Source organism: Strongylocentrotus purpuratus, unplaced genomic scaffold (genome assembly GCF_000002235.5).
Source record: "Strongylocentrotus purpuratus isolate Spur 01 unplaced genomic scaffold, Spur_5.0 spur5_scaffold_15, whole genome shotgun sequence".
Taxonomy (NCBI): Eukaryota; Metazoa; Echinodermata; class Echinoidea; order Camarodonta; family Strongylocentrotidae; genus Strongylocentrotus; species Strongylocentrotus purpuratus.
Window position 1 is genome coordinate 3,317,324 of NW_022145600.1, and position 21,427 is coordinate 3,338,750.

The 21,427-nt window shown below is 39.7% G+C and overlaps 1 protein-coding gene across 1 annotated transcript; it reads right to left on the bottom strand.

Annotated features, from left to right (window-relative positions):
- Positions 1–897: 897 nt before the first annotated feature.
- LOC582736 lies at positions 898–21,153 on the bottom strand. Its single transcript, XM_030985375.1, has 9 exons — positions 20,123–21,153; positions 16,595–17,892; positions 15,275–15,355; positions 14,236–14,334; positions 7,766–7,907; positions 5,801–5,924; positions 5,178–5,305; positions 3,848–3,943; positions 898–3,352 (listed from the first exon to the last, which is right to left on the bottom strand). The coding sequence occupies exons 1-9, from the start codon at positions 21,123–21,125 to the stop codon at positions 3,255–3,257; spliced, it is 3,069 nt and encodes a 1,022-aa protein (XP_030841235.1). The 5' UTR covers positions 21,126–21,153; the 3' UTR covers positions 898–3,254.
- Positions 21,154–21,427: the final 274 nt, after the last annotated feature.

Below are 21,427 nucleotides of genomic sequence, written 5' to 3' on the forward strand. Positions count from 1 at the left end.
TTTACCCTCATTCATTCTTTCATTAAAATACATGTATACTGATAAGATTAATGTGCAATTGAACGCTTAATACAGCTTAACCAAAAAGCATAAGCCAATTGCTGCCAGTGTTCTTTATGCATTATCTATTTTGTATTCAATAATTTGATGACAGTAATGATTGCGAGCTGTATATTGTAATCACTGTTTGCATAGCCTTTAATTAATGATTATCATCCAGCTACGAAATGATGATTTGATGTATATGAATGTCATTTAGATTCGTATGCTATTTATAAACGATGTAATGAAACTAGAAGGTATAGAGCAACATGCGACATGGGAAGAAGCAATTAAAGGGAGTTCATTTTTCAGAGTGTCGAAAGACATTTCATATTCTGAGAGGAAGAAGGATGAAGTTAATAATGTACAATCCCGTTTGGACTCTCAGAAAACACTTTTCTTTCATGTCAAATTGTCAAATTTTGAAAAGGTGTTTTTGGTTTCTTCTTTTAAATCTATAAAATTACCTGTCGTGTTGTTGTGAAGATAATTTTGACCCCCTCCCCCCAAAAAATGTCCATTACGCCACATTCGCTATGCTTTTGTCATCTCTCTCTCTCTCTCTCTCTCTTTCTTTCCGTCACTTCATCGTCCAGGGGCGGACTGGAACTGGAATTCTGTTAGGGCGTTTCGATACCACCGGCTTTCAGACCACATATCGACCGGCTCTTAAGCCAAAATATCGAGCGGTCAGTGGGGAAAACTTCCCAAACTTGCCATGTACAGTTCGCCCTTGGTCCTGCATAACGATTTTCCGTCATATCAAAAGCGATTATTAGAAAAGCATTTGTTATGATTGATAGATAAGTACCCTCGGTCGATCCACAAGTAATAATTAAGACAGTTTCACACATATTTAATCAAGATAATTATCAAAAAGTTTTATTTTAATGTGCTTTCCCCTTTACCCTCATAGTGAACATATTATTCTGCGTGGTTTAAGGTAAAAAAAAAACTATACAAGTAAATTGTTATACATTTCGATTCATGTCTTTTCGTGTTCTAGTTCTAAATTTTCATTGTTATTCATGTTGAAACGAAATAAATGAAATAAATGTCGAAGAAACGACGTGATTAACAGACTATACAATAAACAAAGTTGTGTCGCAGTGTCATGCATGTAGGCTCACAATCATTTATATTTGACAAGTACAATTATTTTGGGTATCATTCACAATAACTTCATGACAATAGTTTGCCTACACAGTGCCACAAGTAGACATTTTTGTAAACCTTCTTTTTTCTCCGCACGTCAATTCCAATCCACTTCAAACATTCATTATTGACAAATTTGTTTTGTTTTGTGGAAAGAGTTACGGTTGTAGCACTACATGTTGTATCAAATAGAAAATGACAATCAATATATAATATGATAAATATGTCGTTTATGATGGACGTTCAAAATTGAGTCTTGGAAGTGGAATTGTTGAGACAAAACACTGCACATTTGATTATTATAAATTTTGTTTTTCACCATAGAAAACAGAACATACAACATCATCCATATTAAATTGTTATCCGTATCAATATTGACTTCTTCATATCTCTTTCTTTTAAATGAAATGACGATACTGCTTTGCTGTGTACATGATAGACAAGGACACGTTTAGACTTTAGCACCCGAACATTGCCCTTTCCAACGATAACATTGTGTATTGTCTGCAAAAGTAATGCTCAGTCTTTTTGAAATGCAGTCCAACTTCAATGGTTACTTAATTTATCAAAAGAAGGAAAAAGCAACTAATTGTATGATTTATCAATAAATCAGAGAAACCGAAAAAATGTCATTTAGATGACAGAATTATGATAGTTTATATAACCCAGTTAAAATTATAAACACATGATAACATGATCACACACACTCACGCAAGCACGCACACACGCACGCACCCACACCATATTACGCACACAGCCACAAACGTGCGTACATCACTATAAAGTAATTGCTTGTGTATACATAGTATCTTCAAAATGAAACAGCATCATAAAATCTCTGTAGAAATGTAAATATAGTACAAAACAAATGAATACTATCAAATAAATTTGAAAGGTATAGGCTAATACATTCTCCCCAAGCAAAATCCTTCACTTTTTCATAATTCCTTTTTCTTTCATGCTTAATAACATTTTTATATAATTTTAATTAGATATTTAGACTGTGCAGTATAAATCAACTTTGTATATGAAATGCACTCAACTAATTTTGCAAATCTGCACTGCGTACTATTTTTGTTCTTTTTTTGTTTTTTATTCTGATCGAAATATGCAGTCCATACTCTGTGCATAATCTCTTCAAAGCTAAGGAATTGACCGTGACATCTAACAACTAATTGACAGCGTACAGCGTACCGAGACAAGCGTCCGGTTGTCCATGTGATGTCACATTTCAAGTGGCGTACGTTTTTTATCACACCGAGAAATGCACAGAGTATGGACAGCAAATATTCACATCATGCATAATTAAAAATTACATTAAATCTTCGTCTGGACACATGCTTAAACTACCAGAAAACAAACAAAAAATGAACATTGTTCTCCGTATCCTAAAGCCTTATAGGAACCCACTTCATGGAACAAAGCAAAAGAACACAGACAACTTCCACTTTTGATCATGCTGTAAACCTAGAAACGATGATAACAACAATCTCTAGGAACCAGTTCATTCCCTGGTTCATTTTATTTCACAGAGAGTGCCTACCAGATATCTATGAATAAGAAGTTAGTACAGTTATATATATTCTATGATATCAAGTGTATTGTAAAGCAACAAAAATATATAATTCATTATAAGCTTTTACTTATATTGTTCCAATAGTTTACGAAACAGAGTCCCATTGGAAAGAAGAAAAATATAAAGTAAGTCAAATTCAAATTTTAAGGAGAAAATAGACTTGAAAGGACAATTACACCAAATAAACTTTGTTTATACTACTTGAAAGAACTCAAGGTTCTTTTTTTTTCAACCACATTACATGTTTCTTGTCATGAATGAAATGAAAAATCATGCATTACAATAAACATTGCAGTGATGAAGTATAAATGTTTCTTAATATAATTTCCCTGTACAATTACACAATCATATTGTTTACAGCTATCAATGATTATCAGTATGTTGTGGCATCTGAAAATTAAGTACCTCTACCTCCTTCTTACGAAATTTAAAAGAAAAACATAAGGTGGAAAATATCCTAAATTTTAATGAGGTTTTGGAGTTATGACGTCATAACGTGTTGCCATAGAGATGTGATGACAGCGATGAACACGACCGTGAGGGCTGAGAGGGGCAAACTTTGATCAGCAGCACCAGTACCTGAATGATAAACAACAACAAACAAATGTGTTATTCGTTTCTTTACAATTTCACCCTTTTGTGTTAATTACTTTATAACAGATCGTTTAACAAGTTTAAGTTAACAAAATATTACGAGTTAATGTACTGATTTTTACACATATTTTGTACCGATTCTTTGCCATATCAATTTATAACATTGCATTTGTTTACTTGAATAACAGACACAGAGCTAGAGAAATTTGTAGATACAATCTGTGCATGGGCATATAGTTTATTACAAATTTCTATGACAAATATTATTATCATCATCTTCATCATCATCATCATCATTATCATAATTAAATTATTGTTTTTTTTTACGATGTTGGGTTAGACGTTTCATTTCCTCAATGGTTACAGAAAAACGCAACTACCTCAGGCATGCAACAAAAGACTAATTACATTAAGCTTATAATTATTGGAGTTAAATGAAAAGATGTCAGTGGTTTATTTAAGTAATAATAATGTTCTTACCATCTCCTCTACATCTATCTGTCGTGGAGTAGATTCCGAGCTCATCGTTAGCTGATTTCAGTATGAGTTCAGCTGAGGCTGCTTCAGCATTCTCACCTGTCATCACAAACATAGAAAATACATATTGATACAAATAACTTAAAATATACATTTATGATTTGGCTTTGAGAACGATTTTCAAAAAGCTTGATTTTATTTCGATGACCAAGGTACAAGTCAAACCAACTCTTGTATTTTTGAAAGTCAACCCAGCATTTTTAATTAGAACTTTCCGTGAAAAAAAAAATATGCCTGTGAATGTCTTCATAAATAATTGTCATCTAAATATTGGGAAACATCAATATTTTATATGATCATCATCACCCTCCTCCTGCTCCTCATAATCTTCATCATCATCATCATCATCCTCGTCGTCGTCGTCGTCGTCATAATCATCATCATCATCATCGTCATCATCATCAACATAACTATCATCATCATCATCTTCATCATCATCTTCATCATCATCTTCATCATCATCATCATCATCATCATCATCATCATCAATATCATCATCATCATCATCATCATCATCATCATCTTCATTATCACCATCATCATCATCATCGTCATCAACATCTTCATCATCATCATCATCATCATCAACATCAACATCATCAACATCAACATCAACATCATCATCATCATCATCATCATCATCAATATCATCATCATCAATATCATCATCATCATCATCATCATCATCATCAATATCATCATCATCATCATCATCATCAATATCATCATCATCAATATCATCATCATCAATATCATCATCATCGTCATCAACATCTTCATCATCATCATCATCATCATCAACATCAACATCATCAACATCAACATCAACATCATCATCATCATCATCATCATCATCAATATCATCATCATCAATATCATCATCATCATCATCATCATCATCATCATCATCAATATCATCATCATCATCATCATCATCAATATCATCATCATCAATATCATCATCATCAATATCATCATCATCATCATCATCATCATCATCATCAATATCATCATCATCATCATCATCATCATCATCATCTTCATTATCACCATCATCATCATCATCGTCATCAACATCTTCATCATCATCATCATCATCATCATCATCAACATCAACATCAACATCGTCGTCGTCATCAACTCATCATCATCATCATCTTCACCATCAAACTAAAAAACTTGCTGACAGGCATGCAAAAATGAGTTATGCAAGGACTATGAATGATACATAAATTTGGGTCGTCAGTAAAACAAACAAACATTATAAACCTACCAATAATCCATAGCTGCAGATCCATACAGCGTTCAAGAGTTTCACTGTTCACAGGGTAGTGTGGGGCAATAATCTGCCATGGTTCTACGTCAGTTAGAACGTTAGCCATCGAAAGCTTGAAGGAGTATCTGGAAATAAGAAATCAAGCAACAACAAAAACTTATGATAATCGTATTTCTGTCACTTTCTAACCATGAATGCCCTTTTCCCAGCCCCATCTCAATTCTCTTTGTCCCAAATGACATCATTAACTTCTATTTGGTCCCTACATACTTTCCTCATGTTTTTTTTTTTGTCCAACACCAGACATGTCAATTCCTAGTAATCTATTCTAAGCTTATAAAGGTAATGTTTCAGACAAACTGCAAAGTAATGTACATTATCTCTATAAAAACCCAAGCAACATAGTCTTTGGTAGAGCATTTTCATCTACTGATGATTTTTTTTTTTTTTTTTTTTTTTGGGGGGGGGGGGAGGGGTGGTCTCTTACCATCAGACATACGGTGGTAAACCAATGCAAAGGTATCTAACACCACAACAAAGCCCCTACCCTTGGTCTTGCCCTTGATTCATCGCATGTTTATGCATGGTTATGTAACCTTCTACCCATTGAATCAACTTACACATCAAAGTCTATCATCTGAGGGAAGGTGATTGACGTTTCTAAGCCTGTACTCGGGAGGGGTTGGATTGTTGCACATCCAATGTTACCATCACTGGACTCCAGATAGAGTGGCAAACCAATTACTGTGGAGAAGAAAAGAAAAGTATATAGGATAATGGTTAAACCAAGTTGTATCCATTTCGTTTGCCACTCAACCATTTATTTTTCATAATTAACAATAGATGGGGTGATTTTTATTTCTTTGGTATCACCACTTACTGCATGTTTTGATTGATGCCCAGTGGTGACTTGGCAGAAACAAACTAGTGGCCTATTTATTTATGAAAAATTGAAATCATTTAATGGAAGAGGGAAGAGAAAGGGGGTATGAGCGTTAAGAGAAGATGGGATGGGAAGAGGAAGAGGGGGAAGGGGAGGAGGGAGAGGGGGAAGGGGAGGAGGGAGAGGGGGAAGGGGGAGGGGAAGAGGGAGAAGGGAAGGGAAGGGAACGGAACGGGAACGAGAACGAAAAGGGGAGCGGGAGAGGGAAGGAAAAGGGGAACGGGATGTGGATGGGGAGGGGGAAGGAAAAGGAGGGGGAAGGAAAAGGAGGGGAAGGAAAAGGAGGGGAAGGAAAAGGAGGGGAAGGAAAAGGAGGGAAGGAAAGGAGGGGGAAGGAAAAGGAGGGGGAAGGAAAAGGAGGAGGAAGGAAAAGGAGGGGGAAGGAAAAGGAGGAGGAAGGAAAAGGAGGGGGAAGGAAAAGGAGGGGAAGGAAAAGGAGGGGAAGGAAAAGGAGGGGGAAGGAAAAGGAGGGGAAGGAAAAGGAGGGGGAAGGAAAAGGAGGGGGAAGGAAAAGGAGGGGAAGGAAAAGGAGGGGAAGGAAAAGGAGGGGGAAGGAAAAGGAGGGGGAAGAAAAAGGAGGGGGAAGGAAAAGGAGGGGAAGGAAAAGGAGGGGGAAGGAAAAGGAGGGGAAGGAAAAGGAGGGGAAGGAAAAGGAGGGGGAAGGAAAAGGAGGGGAAGGAAAAGGAGGGGGAAGGAAAAGGAGGGGGAAGGAAAAGGAGGGGAAGGAAAAGGAGGGGAAGGAAAAGGAGGGGAAGGAAAAGGAGGGGGAAGGAAAAGGAGGGGGAAGGAAAAGGAGGGGAAGGAAAAGGAGGGGAAGGAAAAGGAGGGGAAGGAAAAGGATGGGGAAGGAAAAGGAGGGGAAGAAAAAGGAGGGGAAGGAAAGGAGAGGGAAGGAAAAGGAGGGGAAGGAAAAGGAGGGGAAGGAAAAGAAGGGGGAAGGAAAAGGAGGGGGAAGGAAAAGGAGGGGGAAGGAAAAGGAGGGGGAAGGAAAAGGAGGGGAAGGAAAAGGAGGGGGAAGGAAAAGGAGGGGGAAGGAAAAGGAGGGGAAGGAAAAGGAGGGGGAAGGAAAAGGAGGGGGAAGGAAAAGGAGGGGAAGGAAAAGGAGGGGAAGGAAAAGGAGGGGAAGGAAAAGGAGGGGGAAGGAAAAGGAGGGGAAGGAAAAGGAGGGGGAAGGAAAAGGAGGGGGAAGGAAAAGGAGGGGGAAGGAAAAGGAGGGGAAGGAAAAGGAGGGGGAAGGAAAAGGAGGGGAAGGAAAAGGAGGGGGAAGGAAAAGGAGGGGAAGGAAAAGGAGGGGGAAGGAAAAGGAGGGGAAGGAAAAGGAGGGGGAAGGAAAAGGAGGGGAAGGAAAAGGAGGGGAAGGAAAAGGAGGGGGAAGGAAAAGGAGGGGAAGGAAAAGGAGGGGGAAGGAAAAGGAGGGGAAGGAAAAGGAGGGGGAAGGAAAAGGAGGGGGAAGGAAAAGGAGGGGAAGGAAAAGGAGGGGGAAGGAAAAGGAGGGGAAGGAAAAGGAGGGGGAAGGAAAAGGAGGGGAAGGAAAAGGAGGGGAAGGAAAAGGAGGGGGAAGGAAAAGGAGGGGAAGGAAAAGGAGGGGGATATATTGGTAAAGGAGTTGATAGATACACTATCTTATTGGTTTATAGCATACCTCCAGATGTTCCTGAAAGTGGCAGATTGGAATCTGTTAAGAGCGCCCTCTTGTGATAGGAGCTGTAGTTGCCATTTTTTCCAGTCAAATCCCCGACCTGACAACGAAGCTGTGACGCAATACTACACTGAGTTGGGTAATCCTGTCAGGAATAGTCAAGTAGTAAAACAAATAAAGCTTATTAATTTCCTTCCCTGGGGATGGATAAAGTCCATGTCAATAAAAAGGGCGATTAATAATTATGAGCACGATATTCATAATCTGTTGCGCTTTGCAAACACTAATTAACTCAGTAGAAGGGTAATCTGTTAAATGATCTTACGCATGTCTACCTTTGCTTACATTATCGAGTTATTTTCCCACTCATTATCAACGATTTTTAAGTCATATTCACCATTATAGTCGCGTACACTTTGACCTTAAACAAATAAGTAGATCAAGATATGTATATATACATATTACTGCATAGGGAAGAATTGCATATTTGCTTATTGTCTTGTTTCGATTTCGTAATTCAATTAACACTCATGCACGTAAAATATGAAACAACGTGAATTAAATCGTGGATAAAGAGGTCCATGGTAAAACGTTCATAATAGCGGTGTATCCAGAAATAAGGGGCGCCAAGCCCCCCCCCCCCCCGGGTCCGGGGAGGGCGGGTTGGGGTGTCCCTGGATCACCACGACAACAACAACATGCCTTTTTGTTAAGGGTGGGGGCGTACGCCGCCTCAAACATAATATGCTGAGTACGTCAGTCCAGTTGATAAAATAATCGTTAAAGCAAGTATTTATTTGTGATAATGAACATGATGTTCTTTTTCCCATGAGGATAAGGAGTCATTATCATCTGAAAGGTTTATAACTACCACTACTATTATTCCATGAACCATTTCCTTCAGCAGGGGTTGGTCGGAAATGTTTATAACTGCAACCACCGAAAGAACTTCCTATAATTATGATAGACATGTCATGAATGTGAAAAGTATCATCTATGAAGAGAGCTAGTGATGTTACACCTACGGCCCCGACCCCACGGACCCACCCTCACAAATACATTGTTGTACAATTTTAACTGTGAGGTCCATTTTTCTACTGTTACTGACAAATTGAACTAAAATGAGGACTGTTCATCAATTTTGAAAATTCCTCTCATGTCAATCTGTAGTTTTGAAAGATTTTCTTTAAAAAATTAACTCATTTGGAATATTTGTACAATCCCAATTAATGTCGATTCGTCGTTTATCTGACGTATCCAGAATCTGCTAAATTCAGCAGTAAAAGGTGCTTAAAATTAATACATATTTCGTTTATTCTACAGGCCTTCTACGAGACCCAATCATTAAATCCTACGTGAATTTAAATATACGTTAGGTCTTCAAAAGGTGTATACATTAATACCCGATGTGGTATGGGTATAGCGCAGGCGCGTACGCAGGATTTTTTCAAGGGGGGGGGGGGTTTAACATTTATAAATCGGGCCGAAAATTTCGCAACGACTGAGCCAGCCGCTGAATAAGCGGGGGGGGGGGTTGAGGGGGGGGGGTTTACACACAGAAAAATACCAAAGGAGGGGGTTTAACCCCCCAAACCCCCCCCCCCCCGTGTGTACGTGCCTGGTATAGCGTGATTAGACTGCTAAAACAACAATCATGCCAATGCATACATCGCAATGTTTAACAACTCCATGCATAGACTTTGAACTCTGAAGCGTTAATAATTTGCCTTTACAATTCTAGCCGAATCATAATATTTGAATAAGTGACTTTTAAACAGGAAACGCCTTTGAGAATAACTAAATAGGCAGAAAGCTCTGCTTCCACCAAAATATTTCCTAGTCCTCATTATTTCTTCAATGTCAAACTGGGAGTTCCATCTGCAGGACGTTCTCCATTTGTTGCTTTACCCTTTAACAATCTCTTCCACGCATGGTTCTAAAACAGGCGTTGGGATAGTTTGGAAACCGAATGGGTTTCTCACCATTTATAGTGCACAAGAAGACAAAACAAAACAATAACCATCAAAAAGGTTGGGGCAGAGGGGGAGAGGACTGGTGTTATACGACAGGATTCTACCAGCTCTCATTTCAAAACACAAACTATTGACATAACAAACAACGCTAAGTAGACTCTAGGGGCATGTCATAATAGCGGTGGTCCTTTCGTCGAGTTTGTGTTTGATTCCACAGTCAAGTCAAAGGCCGAGGAAAGACTGTCGAGTAGAAGCGGAAAGCTGTATTGCAGCAATCGGTGAATCCCTTCTAAGCAGATACGAGCCGTGACCGTGGCATCTATAGCATGTCACGAATAATTGTAAAAAAATACCTCAAGGTTTTCCCTGTTTTCAGTGTCAAAACATCCACTTATAACAACCTACAATACATTCACTATACCAGAGTAAGCCTTAATCAACCATGTAATTGTAAACGTCTCTGTTTCTTTCCATTAGTGTTCTTGGGGATTTCACGAATAATTTGTGGTTTGGATATAATTCATGCATTCTCACTTTTCAGTGGCCTTGACTCCTCCAATAGCTATACATCCATTAATATTTTTCGTTAACGTTATATGTATATGTACTAAATATGAAAGAAGTATAATGTTGTTTCGTTTTGAATTGAATTGAATTAAATATTCATGTAGCAAAATCATACCCTTGAAAATTAATAATTCTACTTCCTGTCTCTTTTGAGTTCAAAATACACTATGCATGCATGATACCATATTATGTTTTAAAACTGTTCTTGTTCTATGACACGGAAACTCGGACCAACGAGTTTACACAAAGTGAGTCTATCTAAATAAGAATGTGAAATACCTCTCCTTCCATAGCACAACCACGACCATACAAATCAAAACGTTGGTGAAGTACAGTTAACCCTGAGTATACCGACGCAACCGAAACAGAAACAGAACCAGAAACAGAATGCAAAAATCTTTTTACATAAACACATGTTTATCTCATATTTTAGCGATGTTCTCATTATGCAGAACCGCATATCCCACCTCTGTATGCCGTGGAGTACGGTTTCTATTAAATATTGTTCTCGCTTTTACAAGGCCGAGTCAAACAGTATAATGACTACTTTTAGGGTACAACTACCTTCTTCAAATCTGATGTTTCTTGAAGGTTTTGTACAATAGACCGGTTTAGTCATGTTCAGATTTTATGCATACTTTTTGGTGTACTTGAGAACCTGAAAGCTTTCCCGAGGCTTGTCCGACAGAGCAACAAGTAATGCATGCAGAATGGGTTCAAGTAAGTCTGGGTTCGTCGCTAGGTTGCCAGGAAAGAAACATCCATAAATTTGAATATGCTAGTACACCAGTCTATTCCCAGGAGTTGCAACCAAGTTTCACACAAATATAACTAAACATACTAAAGAGACACACTGGATAATGGGTTTGCATACAATTTGAGATTGGGTTTTAGGGATTCGTTTATGGTTTGGTTTAGGGTTAGGGTTAGGTTTAAGGTTGGTCTTATAGCGGTTGACCCTAGGACAACTACACCCTAGGACAACTACCCCCGGACTACTACCCCCGGACAACTACCACCCGGACAACTACCCCTAGGATAGTTGTCCGGGGGTAGGTGTTCTAGAGGATGGTTGTCGTAGAGGGTAGTTGTCTGGGGGTTAGTTGTCCCGGGGTAGTCGTCCTAGAGGGTATTCGTCCTAGAGGGTGGTTATCCGAGGGATGGATGTCCAGGGAGTAGGTGTCCGGGCAAAACACCTTAACAAAGGATGAACACGCGCTGAGCGAGGATCGAAACCGGGACCACTTGCTTAAGAGTCAAGAGCCTTTACCAACATAGTGATAGTGGTGGTTATTTTACCTGACACCTAAGAAAGCAATAAATGCTTGTTAGTAATCGACCAGAAGACCGACGGCCTAAGGTCCTCTCCGAGGAACCTGGTAATGAGGATTAATGCCTTACCAAAGGGCACTAGCGTATCGACTTGGTTTCGAACCCGGGTCACCGCATAACGAGACCACTGCTCTACCGACTGAGCTATCGCGCCTCCTACAGAAGTTACTCTTATACCCGCCCCATTTAGGGTACGCATATGCTTGTTCCCTCTTTTTGAAAGCACCCCCTATCTGAGGACTGCCAACATTTCCGAACCCCCCTTTCGCGGGCTTTTCGCGGGCTTTTCCTGCCTTGGAGACCCCCTAAATCATAAAAAAGCTCAATGTACCCCCCTAAATTCGGAATAATTTCTCAGGAGTCCAAAGAGATGAGACAAAAAAAAGAAAAAAGATCCCCTTTTTATAAGAAATCTCCGGGTGAAAAGTTTATACACCCCTTTTTTTACAATTCTCGGGCCGGACTTTGTCGCACAAGAGGTACCCCTTTACCGGACATTTTGGTAACACGCATGGGGTCCGTCCGTTCTTGGAGTCGGGGGGGGGGGCTCTTATAGTGCTTCACCGGATCAAATAAAATACAGTCAGTGGAAGCTGATACTATATGTACAAGTTCTGTTCTCCCTACAAAAGTTACTCTTATTTAACGTCCTATCTGAGGGACAGTTACTACATATTTCTAGATGATCATTGGACACGCTTGAGTATATTATACAAACAAGTCTTATCGTATTTTAAATTAACGCTCTCTTAATAATTTAAGTGCTTTGGATTTTCCACACGCAATGGTTTCATAATATTTGGTATTGGCCATGTTCAATATCAAATCATAACGTATATGGAATAAAGTGGTCGATTATCAACATTTTCCATTTAGGTAAGTCAATGTTTTTCCATTTCGACTTTAATGATGCATATATAGCTCTTATCGTACTACACCCATACCAAACCTCATTCACGTCTATGGCAATCCTTTTATGTTTAGTTGCTTTTCAATGACAGAGCTCTTTCCTGTATTTTTTTCTCAAACTGTTTTCTCCATTCCATTCAATTCACGGCACAATTTGCTAAGAGGTACACAGCGTAACTCAATACATGTGTTCGACTGAAGGGTTTTTAGTGAACAAATCAACTTATTTTTTGCTCACATTTACCATTCGAATCTATATAAATTATAAACATCTTTCCAACTGAGAGAAAAAATAGTGTGGCAAGAAGGGTCACCGCAGGCGGCCATTGCTTTGAATACCCGTTCGGTGAAGGAGAAAAAGATAATCTTATTTGATCAATACCTGATGAAAATTCCCACCGACAGGGTTTTTGTTTGGACCGTTTGTCGTTGATGTTGTAATCCTGCTTTACAAATTGCTACAAGAATAGCGCCCTTCTAGATCAAAAATATGATAGCCGCTGTACCAGTCCGGCTATTTACTCGAGAAATATCCCCCACGGACATTTGTTTTTTTTTCTCTTCAAAAACCGCACAATCGAGGCGGAATTTCGTGCAGTTATTACTGACTGGTAATGCGTTTATAATGCATTGTAGAGGGGTTTTTGCAAAGCAGAAAAGCAAATGGATTGTGAATATATGGAAGTTTGTTTGCAAGCCTCTAGTCTGTGTTTGGTGTTATTAATATAGTCTGCAATCATTTACAGACGATACCACTTCTTCCTATTCTTAAATAATGGCAGTTGTGTATTGAAATGGTCTCCGGTTTTGCTTCCGTTCCTCTTAAAGAAGACTTTAGTCTCATATAACTTTGAAAAGAGAAGATTTCTGACAACTGGTTTTGGAAAGGTAGGAACGACTTAGAACAGAATCATTTTTAATTTCTTGGAATTGATATTTATTCAGAATATGCTACTGTTATTAGAACAAAGTCGTAAACAACTATGGTAGTTTACATTTCACCTTTTAAAAATAAAACGAGATAAAAATCAGTAATGTGGCTTCATTATTTGGACTTTCCTTCACGAGGTGGACGGTTCGAATACCAGCCCGACACCAACGTCTTTCAGAAGACATTAATCTACATTTGCCAGTCTCAACACAGGTGTAGCATACCTGGCAGAAGTAAATCCCGTTAATGCTAGCGCATCGTAATATCAGCTATTCTACAGCTTCTGTCATAAGTGTTGTTTTGGTCATTTGGTCATCACTGCTCATTTGGAGAGACATTTAAGAAAGGGCAGTGCATTAGGAAAAATTTAATAAGTGTTTGGAATGCGGAATCGAAATTCTATTCTCTGTTTTCCATTCATGATCAGGCAAAACACGTTTTTATATTGTATTCCGTTATTTTCTTCTGTACTTTTCCTGAACTGCTTAATCTATGTTGGACACAGGCAGGGACGGGTCTAGGATTCTATCAAAAAGGGGGCACAATTTTTAAAAAATGCTTAAAAAGCCAGGAGTTTTTTTCTCTCCACATATTTCGGGGACTGGCACAAGAACATTATAACATGGGCGCACATTCAGGGAAGGCCTATATGTCGGATTGGGTTTCAAATGGGGGGGGGGGGACCAGTCGGTTACCCCCCCCCCTCCCCCCCCCCCCCACACACACACACCTCTCGAACAGTCACCGTAAATGTTTCTTACCCCGTCCGTTGCTACGGTGTTAGGGTTGAAGACACTGTTGCTACTTGGGCAGGATGACGAAGAGATTGTATCGGTCCTGATTGTCCAGTCGTAAACATCCTGTGATTCAACAAAAAATATTAAAGAAATCCAAAAAGTACAGTGAACTTGGTCACACAACCATTGTATAATTTTCCAAGAAAGTCAATCAGGGTGCAAGGACTGGAACAGTCATATGCTCGTGAATATTTTTTCTTTAATCGGATCCAGAAAAATACCTTCCATCTTTTAACACAGTCCTTGGATATTACAAATATAAATACACAAAATGTAATTGTGCATGACTAGTTTTAATAACCTGTTACACATTATTATTATGACACAAAACACGAATATAAACAAATTCGGCGGGAATTCAGAAAGTCATGAGCTATATATTTGTAGCATGGAGAAATCAACTGAGATTTGCAATTTGATTTCGACTGAAGTCGATCTTAGTTCAGTATTATTAAATACAGTTATGGCGCTCGTGCTCCCCTACGACTAAGGCTTATTATTTTACGGTTACCAATTTCCCTCTTGCAAACAATCTTTTTCTTAAGATGTCGAATAAAAAGGAGCATTTCTTTGTTAGTCTAAAATGTAATTTGATAACAAGGGTAAAACTCCGTTCACTCCGTTTTTGGATAGATTGCTATATTATAGGGGGAATTTTAGTCAAAGTCGAACGCGTACAATAACTGTGTTCGAGTCATAACTCATCGAAATATTGTAATTTATAAATTTTTGAAATGAATTCAATTACAATTTCCAACACCTGATCTCCAAGGCGTAGCCTGACATTCGAAAGCGAAAATAATAATCGTTTTATTTTAAAAGGGTGTTCAGTTATTTCGTTTTGTTTGTTATAATGAGAAAAGGTATTTCGTTAGTTAAGAAGCCTTTATTTTAGATTCAAAATACAGTTTGTAGAAGATTATTAATGTACATATAATGACATGATATATGATCAGGTGTATATTTAAATCATTATTGCGAAAAAAATGTAAAACATACTTACACTTATTAAAACATCGACTGGTGAAAAGTTGGCTAATATCGTAGTATCGCCTAGACGCCCATTGCTGAAATGTGTCTGGCCCTGTGGAAAAGAAGAACGAAAAAAAAAAACATAAATATGATTTAAAGTAATTATTACATTTTGCACAACAAGGTGACGCATCATCCCAAAAAAGTAAATTGCATACGATGGTATCCGTTGATAGAGTATTTTGAAAGACGGAAGGGGAGGGAGTACATTATAATTCATAATCGAATAAAAAACAAAATAAAGGTCATCAGATTGAAAAATGTGTCGACAAGTGTGACAAATATATTGAGCATACGCGTTTAAAAGAAGTGCAGATACCGGCAGTTTAAAAAAAGAGGATTCTCCCTAGAAACCATTCCGTTAGCAACGCGTTATGCGGGCAGAGAAGAACAATTCAGACCATTTCCTCATTGTACCCTAGGTATACCCCCTTTCCAACTGAAGCACCAAATTCCTACATTACATTATTTACCCAATATTACGTATAAAAATAGAAAATTGAAGCACCGCGAACGTGTCAAATACAGACTCTTAAGCAACATGAATAATCGTTCCGATCAAAAGTCATTGGAAGCATGGTGCACGCACTTCCTTACTCCTGGATGAGTCTTGTGTAATTGTTAATTCTTTCGTGTAATGCGATTGTGAGCTAAGACGTGCCGCTGTCATGCCGAACAAAATAGGGGAAAGTGCATTTGGCAATGCAGTAGATGAGGTGTATTTTTGATAGCATGGTTGGAAACAAGTAGTAGGAACAGAGAGTGTTTTTGCAAGGTAATATTTTCTACCTAAAGCGATCGTAAAGACCTTCCAGAAATTAAGCAAATGGTAACTTCAACAGCCTTGTGTATTTCATTTTGAAATGAGATGCGTGATCAGTAAACTTCAAAATGACATAATCCATACGCGATTTCTATAAACAATACAATATTGTATTGAAATTGGAGTTGAGTTTATTTTGTTAAAGTCTTTGTGATAATTTTAACGTTTTTATTAATGCTGAATTTGTCTTATCGCTTGGATGCCAGAACAGCCACTCCCTGGCTATCTCGATTAGTGATTTTCTAAGGGGAAGAGAGTGAGGGGAGAGTGAGGGGAGGGGGAGGGGGAGGGGGCAATATCCTGACTGAATTAGTCCTGATGGGAAGCTGTCTAGTAGGCACTATTATTGATGGTGATGGTTCACAGTTAAGGATATTCAAAGGATTTGTGGTAACAGTGGTAGGTGTCTACAGAATAGTAGTTAAGGTGGTGATGGTATGTATGGACAATGTTACATAACATACTTACGAGAAGTAAATATCCTGTGAAATCTGAATTACTGATATCAACACCAGCCTCAATCCTAAAGTCTCCATCTCCGAGTACAGGCATCAGAGAAGAGCATCTGTACCTTGAGCCATCATCCGACCGATGGACAATGACAGACCTTCCTGAAACACTCCTCGATCCGAACAGGGAGAGACTGGAGTCGGAATAGGTCGTACTGATCGTCTGCAAGTCATTCCAGTAGCCAAATTTGCCACTCAGGTCACCATTTTCGTAGTAATCGAAGGTTCCTGCAGGTGGTGAACCAATAATTCCAAATGGGTTGTAATGTCCCTGGGTGCTTGTGGGGCTGCAAGGGCTTGCATCGGAGTAAGGCACTGGGAGAACGTGGATGTGCCAAGGTGCTACAACGCCGTTGAGGCCGTCTAGATCGGCGGTAATGGTCACATCATCAAATTCTGAGTCCTGGGTCAAGGTAACGGAACCCGTGACGGGAGTCGTGACGGTACCCGTACCAGAGTCAGAAACACCGATCCACATTTCAGCTGTTGCTGTTGCCTGGAAGACATCGAGAGTATCACCACAGCCAAGCCTCTCTGGAGCACCGTCCTTTACGTGGACAACAACAGCTCGATCGGCCACAGTATATACACCAGACAGTGGAAGCTGTACATCGGTGAAGAAGTACTTCCCAACCTGGGTACGCACTGACCCTGGTACTGTGATCCTGCCGTATTTCTTGGAGAAATCACCAATCTCGCACCGTCTTGTAACGTCGATACCGCACTCTGTGGCATACTCTTCAGTGAGTTTTACAGCGAATGGATTGAAGTGACCAAGGGTACTTGAGCAGCGTCCCGTCTGGTCCAGGTGATCATCACCAAGTTTAGCAACGTGGATGTGCCAGTCGTGTTCAACAGTCGTATCCTCACCGTCGCTATGAGCCAGGTCCACAAAAACGGATGTGTCCGAGTAAGGGTCTTCTGCATCCTGTCTGAAGGTGATCTGGCCCACCAGAGGATAGGTGAACACCGACGTCACTGTTCTAACCGGGGCCGGGTATTCGATGAGTCCGTAAGCCCACCGTTCGGAGCTGGCGAGGTGAATAATGACTGATCGTCCTACAATGCTGTTTGCTCCAAACAGAGGCATGTTCCAATCTTCAAACGTACCACTGAAGTCGTCCTGACCTGCCAAGCTTCCGAACTTGCCACTGATGTCACCCAGTTCATACTGGTCGTTGGTCCCATTTGGGTAGTCGGGGTCTGCTGTTGTGTCGATGTTGTACGGATTAAAATGTCCAGCTACATTATCAGCACCTGTAATATGATGATATGAAAACATTCATTATATTAGTACATGTATTTGTAATATGTCATTTTGATTACTGTATTAGTCTCCTGTATTGTTTACCAGACAATCAGATCCGGAAACTTCAGGTTATTCAAAACTCGGCCGCAAGACTCGTGACAAGGACCAACAGATATGAGTCAATTTCACCTATATTACGGGTCTTGCATTGGTTGCCTATCCTATCACGAATTGATTTTAAGATCTTGTTACTTGTGTATCAGTGTTTTCATGTAATAGCTCCAACATATCTCTGAGAGATCTCTCAGACCTCTTTACAAAATACCAACCAGTGAGAAATCTAAGGTCAGCACAAAAGGACTTGTACTCCAATCGAACCCTTTATATAAGAAAAATTAAGATTAAATTGACTATATCTTTCAAAAGAATTCAAGAAAACCTTAGATTCCGTGTTTCGTGTGTATAAGAGATAATCATGACAGCTGTATGGAAAAAAAATGCAAACACCCTCTAACTGATTTATGATAATAACACTAATATTCCGATTGAGTATTATGACGAAGATTTTATGTGCTTCCAAATGAACTTTGGACAAGTTATCAGCGCAGAGTGCAATACAAGGAATAATCCTACCAGGAACTCAGTTCCCTCCAACCCCCCTTGCTCTACACTACATGTGTCGAGTGTGGTAAATTTAGATTAATGTATTGCCAAAGGACGTTAGTGAAGTGTGCTCAACATTCCATAAACTTCAATTCAATTCGATTAAATTTATTTATGTTTCCAACAAAACATTACCCACTAGACCCCGACACCTCTACAAATGCTAATCATTTTGCTAATAAACCATGCAAGATTGTTAACATCTGACTGTAAAAGTACGTGTTGTATAGTTCAGTACATGTAACTTTTAATTGGGTGATTTTAAATGGGGAATCTAATTTGGAGAAATAATTTTGTATTCTTGATAAGAACATTATTAAATAGTTGTGTCGAGTACCGTCTCATTCATATGAGACGGATGGGTGCGGATTTAGAGTAATATCCGGTGCGCACGAGGCGTTATTAGGGACTTTTAAATTTGCACGTCGAAATAGTGGACTGCCACGTGTGACATCCTTTTAAGGCACTGGCAGTGCCCGGCAGTGCTCGGCAGTGCCTTAAAAGGACGTCACATTGCCTTAAAATGATGTCACACGTTGCAGTCCTAATCTAAATCTAAAGTCCCTGTTTGCTGACGATGGTCTGCATGGCGTGCAAGCTTTCAACTGCTAGGTGAAGGGCAGGGTGCAGTACGTATTTGGATATAAAGTCTACTAATAATGTGAAGACTGGTAGAGGAGATTGTTCCTAATACTCACACTGGCCGGTACACACATTGCATGAGGGATACAAGGAAGCGTTACTAGCGTGACACTTCCCTGATGGATGAGAGGAAATAAAGCAAACATGGAAAACAAGAATGATGAATGATGGAAAGACAAACAAGCGGGAATACACACGAATCAAGCGGGAATACACACTAAACAAGCGGGAATACACACTAAACAAGCGGAAATACACACTAAACAAGCGGGAATACACATTAAACAAGCGGAAATACACACCAAACAAGCGGGAATACACACCAAACAAGCGGGAATACACACCAAACAAGCGGGAATACACACTAAACAAGCAGGAATACACACCAAACAAGCGGTAATACACACCAAACAAGCGGGAATACACACTAAACAAGCGGGAATACACACTAAACAAGCTGGAATACACACTACAAGCGGGAATACACACTTAACAAGCGGGAATACACACTTAACAAGCGGGAATACACATTAAACAAGCGGGAATACACATTGAACAAGCGGGAATACACATTGAACAAGCGGGAATACACACTGAACAAGCGGGAATACACACTAAACATGCTAAGGTTGTTATTAAAATACTCCTTAAAATCTACCAGACATCGCCGAAGATAATTATATATGTAGAGTACGAATAGAAACAGAAGGCTGAAATCTAATTCTTCGTAATTGAAAAATGAATAGTAACATTGAGAGCAAACAAAACAACTAGACAAAATGTCGCTTTCTTATCAAGCGGTTTGAAGCTCGTTTTTTATTATTGGAATTTCCAAATTATTTCCTAATTGTTCATCACATTCAAGTGATGTCGAACTACACAGCCTTAACAACTCTCCATTCTGGAAAATAATTGACTCTGGTACAAACTTACTTCCAGGGAAATCTGAAGTGAGATATCTCATTGGAACTGGGAACTTGTGGACATGGTATCCGCCAGCCATCTGCCTCAGGTTCTCCAGGTCGACTGTGATATTGGTCGATTCCCACAGCGAAGCTTGGGTGAACGTGACGATTCCAGTAACGTTATTCTGGCTGAACTCTGCTCGAACGGTCTTTGACTTTACCAGGCGAATGGGTGAGCACGCTTGCCTGGTTCCTGCATCCCCGGGAAGGCTGAATACTAAGGATTTGTTCAGGATGGATTCGGCTCCGTTCAAGGTGATATCTGTATCAATGAAAAAGTACCTTTGGCGAAGAAGGACGGTTTTGACGTTGACGCTACCAAATTTTGGAGTCAGGTCACCAGAATCTGCATATGCTTCTGCGGTGGTTGCTGTACACCACTCTTCTACGGTCATGTCTTTTGTAATCCCCGTGTTGTCACTGATGTGCCAGTCATAGTCCTGCGCAATGATGGGTTCTGTTACGTCGTAGACATCTACAAAGATAGTCGTAACGGCACCGGCAACGGCGCGTTGGCGAAACGTTACGGTTCCAGCAAGCGGCGTCCCAAACTGCGCTACTGCTGTTATGACTTCATCTGAGGGAATGATAGAGGCACAGTACACGACGGAATTCGCGTCTTCGATGGCGAGAGTGCGACCACTGATGTTATCATTGCCATCTAACATCGGCATTGGATCTACATACATGGACCCTGTGGTGACGTTGGTAAGGCGCCCGATGGCAGCGGTGAGGTTCCTGTAAACGGGACCGATGTACTCTTCGGCGCACTTATCCTCGCGGTCGTAGAGCATTGGAAGAGTTCGGATGCTCCATTCGTAGTCCTGGCCGTCTTCAAGGCCGATGAGAGGATCGACCTGGATGTGAACGCCCATTGTACTTGGATCCTCGGTGAAAATGACTCTCCCGCTCATGCCTTTCATACTGAATTTGGCGATGTGTTCCGATGCTGATACGAGCGATGCCAGCATCAGACCTATTTGGTGAAAGAAAAAAGAAAAAAATATAATGAAAAATGTTTAATTTGTTCAAAATGGATTAATACAATTTTTATAAATACTAATTTCCCTTTTTAAACCTGATTTTGGACAAAAGCCAAAACCCAGTGTCAACTTAAGAATTTTAGTAGAATACGGGCCATAATGGTGGAGGAACACCTTTAGGAAGATATCATTAATGTCATTTCGTTACTTTCATTTTCATAGATTTAATACTTAATGAGTATACAATATAAAGTACATACAGAAAATAACAGTCGGTCCTTTAACCATGG

Coding starts and splice junctions, on each gene's coding strand:
- LOC582736 (XM_030985375.1), bottom strand. CDS start 21,125: ATGCTGGCATCGCTCGTATCAGCATCGGAACACATCGCCAAATTCAGT. Junction 15,356..16,594: donor TCACAGGATATTTACTTCTC/GTAAGTATGTTA, acceptor TCTTTTCCACAG/GGCCAGACACATTTCAGCAA. Junction 3,353..3,847: donor AGATAGATGTAGAGGAGATG/GTAAGAACATTA, acceptor TTTATCATTCAG/GTACTGGTGCTGCTGATCAA.